The following is a 10,471-nucleotide window of genomic DNA, read 5'->3' on the forward strand; positions in this document are numbered from 1 at the left end:
AGGTCATTAAGAAGCGTTTTAGAGCCTGGTGTGGTGACACACACCTGTAATCCCAGTATTGTGGGAGGCTGGAGCAGGAGAGCCTCAAGTTCACGCCCAGTATGGGCAATTTTAGCAACTCAGCAAGACCATCTCTTCAATAAAATAAAAAGGAGTTGGGAATATAAGTAAACAAACACATTTTTTGGGACTGGGTATGTGGCCCAGGACAAAGGTCTTGGGTTCAGTTCAGTATACTGGGAAAAAAGAGAACTAAGACCAGCCAGGTACCCTCAAGTTTCTCCAGAGAGGTGATGGTGTTGCATCAGAAAGCACACATCCCACAGAGACCAACTCTGCCTGCTCAGTGCTGCAGCCCTGTGGACTCAGGATGGCAGCCTGGGGATTCCTGGGCTGCAGTGCACAGCATAACAATACACTGTTGTAAGTACAGTGCTGTGCTGGGTCTCAGAGCTGACGGAGGTCATTTGTCCATTCGTTTAGTCATTCTTTGGACAAAAAGCTACTGACCAACTCTAGCTATGAACAGGTCAACCTGGGACCTTCCTGGCCTCTGGCTGCCTCTAGGCCAGCCCGTGAATGCCTGGGGCAGGCCCCACAGCCCTCCACCCAACAGCAGCCGGCTGCCTCCCTGCTGGTGCCCAGTGGGCAATGTCCATCCTCACTAGCAGCTTCATTGGCAGCCAGGGACAGATTGTCACAGCCTGACTGAGCCTGCCCCAGCTGCAGGCTTGACCATCAGAGAGTTCCATGCTCTATGGATGAGGAATAAAACATGATCCTTACTCCTGTCATGTTCTATTTCTAGGCTTAGAAGAAAAGGGAGAAGAGTTTGCGCGAATGCTCACAGAGCTTCTCTTTGAATTACACGTTGCGGCCACGCCCGACAAACTCAATAAGGTCAGAACCATCTGAGTCTCAGTTTCTGGTTTTATAAGGATGGGGGTGGGGGAGTCTCTCATTCACAACCCAGAAATCCACATAAAATACAAATCTCCAACCCCACTATGGCATGGTGGAGGATGAAGAGTCCGAGGTCAGTAGTTAAGACTTGAAGAGGCAATTAATAACCTGCAAAGGCAGAGGATATACCAGACCAAGTCAGGAGACTGATGCTGTACTTGCAGCTTTACTAGTTGTTGGCTTGTGACCTTGAACAAGTCACTCGCCCGCTGTGGAAAAACAGTGGCTTTTTTCAGGGTAGAAGGCTGAGGGGTGTAGAATCACCAAGGGGCTCTTTGGATTTCTGCTCCCCTGTTTTTAAGTTTAAAGACACAGATCAGAGTTAGGCAGGAGAGACATCTGCCAGGTGAACCCCTCAGACTCTCACCCACCCCAAAGCTATGCATTAGCAGTCTACATTCCTGTAATAATACACTAGTATATTTTGTAAGATAGTACAAGGTCTTGCTGTTGGATTTAAAACAGTGCTTATTACTCACTCAAAGCTGTGTGATGGCCCCCACCCAGCCCCTTGTTTTTCTCTTAGCAAGCTGTGTTTTCTGTAGGCATCACTTATCAAGGTGGCAAGGAAAGGGCAGCGTGAGGTGGCAAGGTGGAGATGAGTAATTTCTTAATCTCAGATAGGGGTCACTGGCGCTGGCAGGTCAGTGACTTGAGCACAGTGGGAAATTGCCTCATCCGTCTCCCTGAAGCATCTGCTGCTGCTCAGAAAGGACATGTGATGGCTGCGGGTTTGCACCAACTTATTTACATGGTCAGGGTTGACCTTTATCCCGAAACGAGGATACACCAAGGACAACCCGTTAGATTTTCTCTTGCCACTCTGCTTAGTGTTACCTTGCTGAGCAGCACTCTAACATGTTCTACTTTGACATACACACATCTTAGATGAGAAGTCATTTTTAGCACAAGCTAAGAAACAACTTATACTTGAATGATTTAACAGAGGGTGATAAAATCTGGGCGAATCTGCCCTTTCTAAAATCAGGAAATAGCAGCTAGGGAAGATGGCTTCTGCACCTTCAATTTAGCCATGGCTCTTAGGGCCACCGGTTCTTAACCTGCACTGTGGGAAATTAGACTAGTCATGGAGCAGCGCCAGGTCTCTCTTCAGCTCCGGTCCTTGCCCCTGGGTGTCGGAAGGCCTGCCATGAATCACAGGAGCAGGGCCGTCTTTCATCTGCGCAGCATGATACATTAGCGGGTTCATGAAACATTCAGAGCTTCATGAGACATATCAGATGAGGAAATTTGCTTTCAGCCTGGCCCTGGCTAGATTTCTCACCGACATAGAAAAAAGTGCTGTTATTCTTTTATGGTTGATCATGAAAAGTGAAAAATATACTATAGATTTTTCAATATGATTGTCATTTTTATTCTTACCTGAATATCATTTTTAAGTGCTTCCTTTAAAGTCCTTGGGTCCTGCAAATTTCTCTCAATGTTTGCTATTTTGCCCCCTTTTCCTATTTTATATTTTTATGAACAAGGTTGTCCTTTAAGGGAGTTGCAAATGATGGCCCCGTCACTTCTTGAGCACATGGAAATTTGCCCTAGAGGTTTAGAGCAATGCACTCTAGCCTTGGGGTCGGAATGACTTCGATTCTGTGCTTCCTCAGTAAATGCTTCCTTTTCTTGAGGACCATTGCAGGCCATGAAAAAAGCCCATGACTGGGTGGAAGAGGATCAGACCTTGGTGTCGGTAGATGTGGCCAAAGAGTCGGAGGAGGAAGCCGAGAAGGAAGAGAAGGAAGAGAAGGCTGAGGACCTTCAAGAAGACAGAAAGGAAGAACAAAGAGCTAAGACTGTAGAGGTAAATTTATTCAGGATTCTCCACCAAAAGGGCAGTAATATTATGTTAATTTTATTAGCAGCCTAATTTTAAACAAGAAGAGGCCTCTTCTTTTTTATTTGTACTCTATGCTCTTTATTAAAGTATTAATAAGAATGGAATCAACATTAAAATTTCTCTATGCCAAGACAATTGCTGGCTTAACATAGATTTTGTAGCTTTTCTCCACAGCTTTACAATTATAATTTAAAGGGGAAAGGATTTTTAAGAACATAATTGATTTATCCTTAGAGGAAGTCGCCATCTTCTATGCAAATTTGTTCCTATAAAGTGTCTTTATGCACCGTAACTAATGAGGTAATGGAGGCTTTTTTCAAAAACTTTCATAACTATACCTTTTATTCTGTAGCTTAATAAATTTATGTGTGCATACTTTATACCCTATGTTTGAAAAAGTAGTTTGCAATAATGGTACCTTATGTTGAATTTTAATTTTAAAGAAAGTAACATTGTAAATTAGATCACTCGAAGGAAAAGTGTGTGTTGAGGTCTCTTCATTCACCCTCCCATCTCCACTTTTCTGGCAGCTGTTTGTTGTGTGCCTAGTGTGGCTGTAACTACTGAAAATACAACTCTCAAATAGGCTTGCTGCATCCTTGGGGACCTAGCAGGGCTTACTTGTTTATATATGAGAACTTACATTTTATGGCAGCATTCCACTTAGAAAAGTCCTAGACATGCTCATAACCTCCACATAAAATTTTTCATGTTCTATTTGTATTTTATACTAAGATTTATATTACTTAGAGACTGGTAGTATGGCTCAGTCATAGAGCACATGCATAGTCCTGGGCTCTGTCCCCAACATCAAAATATATATAACAATAAGTAAAGCAGGGCACGGTAGCACACATCAGTGACCCCTGCATTCGGGATGGAGAAAAGAAGGATTATGAGTTTGAGGCCAGCCTGGGCTGCATAGCAAGACCCTGTCTTAAAAACAAGTAATATATAACAAAATTATTATTATATTTATTATTGTTATATTGTGTTTTAAAGTCGCAGGGATTTTTTAAAAAACATCTGCTCAGTGAGTGATTTTCTTGTGTGTGTTCACTTCAGGAAGTATACATACTATCCATTGAAAGTCTGGCTGAAGTCACTGCGCGTTGTATTGAGCAGCTTCATAAAGTTGCAGAATTAATTCTTCATGGACAAGAAGAGGAGAAACCAGCTCAGGATCAAGCTAAAGTTCTGATAAAGTAAATGCCAGCTTTTCTTCTTTTGTTTTTACACTTACAGTGTATGCTTTGCAGATACTCATACCCCCCCACACACACAACTAAAGATTATGGCCTCATGTCAGCTAACTCCATTGTTATGGCCATCTTGTAAAACAAAGACTACCTTAAGAAGTGCATTGTGTGAGCACTAAGGAGAATTCACTAGACATTCTAGGAATTATTGATGAAGAGATTGAAGGGCAGACGCACTAAATCATTCAAGCTATGAAAGCATTTATTTTAATAGATCAAAGCCTTAGAAGTACAGGCCTTTGAGGGTAATTATATTTTCAGCACATCACATGAATAGAGAAAGGGCATGTGAATGTAACATCTCAGCACATAAAAGGAAGCAGATGCCCTCCACTGGTCCCAGTGCCAGCTCGACGTGCTCAGCACTCAGGTGACAGTGGTGGCTAATGTAGGTCCGGCCCCTGTGGATTGCATGTGTGTGCATATGTGTTGTGGTGCTTTATGATTCTTCATTAAAGCATAGCAGTTATTATTAGGTTGTCTAATGATAAATACACACACACACACACACACACACACACACACACGTAGAGGAACGTAGTTTGTATGGAAATGAACAACAAATCACGAACCTTGCTTTATGAACCTGACTGCATATTACAGTATAAAAAATCAGCACAGGTCCAAACAACCTTTCATTACAGAGACACGGGAAATGTGATGGAAGCCCCCTGGAAATAAATGGTGATACCCACATACACACATACCTCTGTACTCTCATTCACTTTGACAGTAATACTCTTTGCTTATTATTTCCTGCATTTTATAGGTTAAGTTAGGGGGATTTAGCTGAAGTGTCTTCCAAAAATTCAGGGTTAGTGTCTTTGTGCTGATGGCATTTTTTCTCATTTGTAAAGATTTGTTGTCTAGTCTAGATTGTCATATCTAAGCATGTAGAAACAGAAGATGTTATAGAAATTCACATAATGCACATAAAGCATCTGCCTCCTTTTATACCTAATTACTTCAGCATACAGAAGGAAGAAGAAACAACAAAACAGGATAAGTTTAAAATACTGAGGGCAATGTCAGGATAATGCTTTATCTTTGCAGTGCTGATGTAAAGGAGGAAGACTGCAGTATAGAGCATGCTTTAGCAGGATCTTGTTCTTGGCCCCTTTCCGACTCCCACCTTGATTGCCTTGACCTTCCCAGGCTGCACCAAGCCCCTGATGTGCCTGCACAATGAGCACTCTGCACCCCTCTGCCCAGGAGCACAGACGTAATGGGCCTAGAGATCTCCTAGCCTTACACTTGGTGCTTTCTGCAGAAAACTTCTTGATGGATGGTGGATGGATGGACGGATGGATGGATGGATGGATACATAAGCTTATAAGACCTAATACATAGGTTATTTATGTAGGACACCTATTTGGTAAAAAAAAAAAAAAAAAAAAAACACCTTATTTCTATTGACATTAAATCTTTTGACATAAGATTCTTAGGATTATAATTTATCTAGTAACATTTTGATCATCATTCATAAGGATCATATACACTAATTATGAGAAAATGACAGAAGGCATATTATTATATAATCAGGTGTTTTTGTTTGGTCATCATCTGTAATACTAGGAAAACATTGTTTTAGTTAAATATTTGTATCTCTCTTGCTTTATTTTCTTAGGGTAAAGTGTTTGAGGTTGAATGGCCAAAATGAACTTGGAATTTTGATATAAGTATTAAAAAATATATTCTTTAAGATCTTTATCTTGAGCCATGTAGTGAAAAACAGAATCAAAATATAGAGGACCAGCTGAGTTTAAATCTCATTTCTGCAATTTACTGTTGCATTTCTTTGAGAGGTTACTTCTTGTAGCTGCAGTGTCTTCATCTATATAAAATGGGAATAATAATCATTGGGTCACTATAAAGACTAAATATGATTAGACATACAAGAACTTAATGTAGTGCCTCAATGAATATCCGTTATTATGTTAAATGACCAGTAAGATGGTGAAACGCTCTTTGGCAAGGGTTCATTCCCCCATTAGAGCTGAAATTCAATCTAGGTATTTTCTTGCACACAGTTTTGATTCTAAAAAAGAGGTCAAATGAATTAGGTGATTCTTCCTTAATTATGCATGGTAGAAAAGCCGGAATTTGACTAAACTGTAATTGTGAATCATGAACGATTGTTGAGGAGCGCTATGTGACTGCTCTCTTGGGCGGAGCCACCTCGGACTCTTGTGCTGCCCTTTTAGATGTCGCGCAGCGCCGATATCATGGTTATCACTGTCAGGCTCTTTTACTTTACTGGAACACACGTGCCTCTTTTTTCTTTTTTCAGGTTAACTACTGCAATGTGCAATGAAGTGGCCTCTTTATCGAAGAAGTTTACGAATTCTTTAACCACTGTTGGGGTAAGGCTACACTCTGGATCTCATTTTCATCTATCTGAGGGAAGCAGGCCTGTGAGGGGCTGTGAGGAAAGCAGGGTGCAGTTCCTTTCTGGGTAGCTTTGTAAGGAGCAGCTGTGCCACAGTGCGGGCTCAGACCAGGCCGTGAGCACCTGCTCTCACCACTGGCCGTGCGGGGCTCTGCTGGGGCTGGGCTCTGCCCCCGACACTGCTGTCCCAGACATCTCAGATGTTAGGTGTGGTGATTTTTCAGACTGTTGTATGCATTTTTTTAATAGTGGTACTGGAGATTCAACATGGCCTTTGCACCAAGGTATACTCCAAGCCTTTTTTTTTTTTGAGACAGGGTCTCTCTGAATTACAAAATTACCCAGGCTGAGCTCAAACTTGCAATCCTGCCTCAGCCTCCCAGAATATAGCAATTATAGGTGTGTACCACTCTGTCAAGCTCCCATTTTTTCTGTGAAACAATGTGTCAAAATGGAAGTTCTGTACACTAAATATATATATTAGTTACTTTTCTTATTGTTAAGACAAAATACCCAACACCCAAAGTTAAAAGAGGAAAGGTTTATTTTAGCTTACAGTTTACAGAGGTTCAGTCCATAGTTGGATGGCTCCAAAGCAGGGTGTCAGGGCAGAAGAGGAACAGTGAATGGCGACGAAGGCAAAAAGCAGTGAGCAGCGAGCTTTCATTCTTTTCCCTTCTGTCATGGCTGAGAGCCTGAAGAGTGCTTTGGCAAGTGAGATCCCCAGGGAAAAGAAATCATGCAGGGCGGACCTTTGTTCAAAAGGCAGACAGCAGCAAGAAAGCAGTATGTGTCTTTGTTGTTTAACTCTTTTTTTTTTTTTTTTCGGAACCGGGGATTGAACTCAGGCCCTTGCACTTGCCAGGGAAGCGCTTATTCCACTGAGCTATCTCCCTGGCCCCTGTTGTTTAACTCTTACACAGGTGGTTCTGATACATTTACATTCTTGCATGTTGACTGAGCTGGTTCATGTATGGTTGTCTGCTGATTGCTCAATCTTTCTTGTATAACTCTTCTCCAATCTCTGCCTGTGTTAGACAGTAGGGTTGTGTCCTCAGAGCTAGCTAGAGGGGTCCTTACACCCCCCCCCCCAGAGCTCGAAGCCTAAAGCAATCTGTCTGGAGTGGTGCCCACACCCTTATATTCCATTCAGTCTACAAGCATATTGTTTGCTGCCACCCATACCCAGGGGGAGCTTCCTGTCACCCCCACCCAGAACTGTGCTAAACCGATCACACATCAGTGATCACACATCTTTAATCCGAATTCACACACCCATGATCTAGCCATCTTGGGGGACATCTAGATACAAGCCATTGGGCCGTCCAAATAGCTCAGTGGATTAAAGTGCCTGCTAGGAGTTTGGTCCCCAGGCCTGCCGTACGGGCCCCACCCCCGGGGTGTGCAGAGACTTGAGACTGGACGTGGTAGTGCGTGAGACTGGGCGTGGTAGTGCGTGCCTATAATCCCAGCACTTGGGAGGCTGTAAACACAAGAATCACTACGAGTCTGATCTATGCAGTAAGATCCGGTACACCCTGTCCCAAATGCAAAAAAAAATAACAAGCCATAACTATGTGTATTTCTAACATCTCTATTAAAGTAACTAACTGATAATTCTCATTTATTCCTGCATTTAGTCTGTTTTATAAGCTACATACATTCTTTGCTCTATTGTCACAGTTCAACTGAATGAAAAAAAAAAAAAAAAGGATGTTACCAATTGACAGAACAGTGGAGGTTTATTTCCTGCTTTAGCTACACTTTTTTTGGTAAGCTTATAATTCTCTAGAACTACTGTAGCAAAATGCAACACATGAAGTGGCATGACCACCTGAAATCTACTCTCTCACAGTTGTGGAGTCTGAAATCAAGGTGCAAGCAGGGCCACGCTCCTTCTGAAGCGTCCAGGTTGGATCTGTCTTGGCTTCTTCTGGCCCTGGTGCCCCACAGTGCGCTTGGCGTGTGACCGCAAGATAGCCCCCTCTCCCCTTCTCACCCGGTGGTTTCTCCAGTGTCTTCACATCATCTTCCTTCTATGCACGTCTGTGTCCAGACTTTCCTTTTAGAAGGACCCAGCCAAACTGGATGTGGGTCTCATCACTGTGAAGACACCTACAACAGCCCTCGCACTAGGAGATAGTGGTGTGCTAGGACTCTAGTGTATTCTGTTTGGGAACATGATTCAACCCATAACAGGAAGCAAGAGAAACAACTTGTGAATAGTTTGGACAGAAAAGCAGGTTTTGAAAGACACTGGGAAGACTGAGCAGCCGTGGGGACCCAGTACCAAAGCTTTTATACACTGTCGCTAAAGCTGTTGATGTGACTGAACAACAGCAATTCCCAGGCTGTCCATCTGGGAATCCCAGGTTCCTGTGTCCTAAGTTAGACAGTTTTACAAAGTTCACGAGAGTGGGTCAGAGATGCACCTTGCAGGCACTCAAGAATGACAGGGGCTAGGCTGGTGTCATGTAGACCTACCTGGCTGCTGGAGTGTGCTGCCCACCCCACCTCAGGCCAAGAGCATTCTCAGAAGGAGGAGGAAATAATTGTGGACGTGATGTCACCCCAAAGATATCTGTCCCCACACTTCTGTAAGTGACTTGGTTAATAAGAAATGAGATAAATTCACTGAGAGAGAAATTAGGGAAACAACACTGTCTCAGTCACTCTTTTCTCATTGCTGGGACAAATACCCGACACACAAAATGAAGGATGGAAAGGTTTATTTAGCTCACAGTTACTAGAAGTTTCAGTCCATACTCAGCTGGCCCAAGGCAAAGTTGCACAGGGCAGAGAGAAACCTTTCATGGGGGCAGCAAAGAGCAAGAGGGAGAAGAGAGTAGTAGCAGCAACTCAAGCAGCTAGCTTCTCTTCCCTCCTTACACTGAAATGCAAATTACCTGCCCCAGGGCAGGTGCAGCATCCACACCCACAGTCATCAATCACAAATTCCAGAAGCTGCCCCAAGACTGCATTAGGGGGCTGGTGAGATGGCTCAGTGGTCTAAAGCACCTACTTAGAACAAGCTCAGCAAAGCACAGAGACCGCGGTTCAATCCCCCAGCACCACATGCCTGCCAGCCAGCCCCCCCCCCCGTGGGCTGAGCTAGCCCCGCACACACACACACACACACACACATAAATAAATAAAAAAAAATTTTTTTTAAAAAAAAAGGACTGCATTAGGCTTTGGAGGGACACCTAGACACAAACCATAACAAACACCTTTCACAATAGCATCCCAAAGAATGAAATACTTGGGACTCAATCTAATGAAAGATGCAAGAGATCTCTACATTGAAAGCTACAGTGCTCTGAAAAAAGAGATTGAAGATGTCAGAAAATGGAAAGATATCTTTTGCTGTTGGGTAGGAAGAACTAATATAGTAAAAATGGCCATACTTCCAAAACTTTTATACAGATTTAATGCAATGACAATCAAAATTAATGCAATTCCAATAGCATATCTTGCAGAATTAGAGAAAACAATCCTAAAATTCATTTGGAACCAGAAGAGACCTAGAATATCAAAGGCAATTCTGAGCAACAAAGGCAAGACAGGAGGCTTCACACAATCCCTGACTTGAAATTAGACTACAAAGCTACTGGGATAAAATAAGCGTGGTACTGGCAAAGAAAACAGTCCAGAAGATCAATGGAACAATCAGAAATGCAGAAACAACTCCAAACACACCCAGCCACCTTAACTTTGACAAAAGTAACAAACATATTCACAGGAGGAAAGATAGCCTTTTTACTAAACAGTGCTGGAAAAACTGGCTGTGCACAAGCCAAAGATTAAAATTGGACCCATACCTTTCACTTTGTAACTAAATTTGAAATGGATCAAAGGGCTGGTGAGATGGCTCAGTGGTCTAAAGAACCTACTTAGAACAAGCCAAACTAAGCAAAGCACAGGGACCACGGTTCAATCCCCCAGCACCACATGCCAGCCCGCCCCGCCCCCTGGTGGGCTGAGCTGGACACACACGCACACACACACACA

At 43.0% G+C, this 10,471-nt stretch overlaps 1 protein-coding gene across 3 annotated transcripts in view; it reads left to right on the plus strand.

Moving 5' to 3' along the window:
* The window catches only part of Fam114a1 (family with sequence similarity 114 member A1), an 87,879-nt gene that overhangs the window by 69,268 nt on the left and 8,140 nt on the right, over window positions 1-10,471 (plus strand). For all 3 annotated transcript variants that reach the window (XM_023702805.1, XM_023702807.1, XM_023702806.1), the window contains 4 exons: window positions 809-900; window positions 2,615-2,776; window positions 3,878-4,017; window positions 6,362-6,434. In XM_023702805.1, coding sequence (XP_023558573.1) covers window positions 809-900; window positions 2,615-2,776; window positions 3,878-4,017; window positions 6,362-6,434 — 467 coding nt within the window. The remainder of the gene's footprint in view (window positions 1-808; window positions 901-2,614; window positions 2,777-3,877; window positions 4,018-6,361; window positions 6,435-10,471) is intronic.

Source organism: Octodon degus, unplaced genomic scaffold, assembly GCF_000260255.1.
Source record: "Octodon degus isolate 3935 unplaced genomic scaffold, OctDeg1.0 scaffold00158, whole genome shotgun sequence".
NCBI classification, from domain to species: domain Eukaryota; kingdom Metazoa; phylum Chordata; class Mammalia; order Rodentia; family Octodontidae; genus Octodon; species Octodon degus.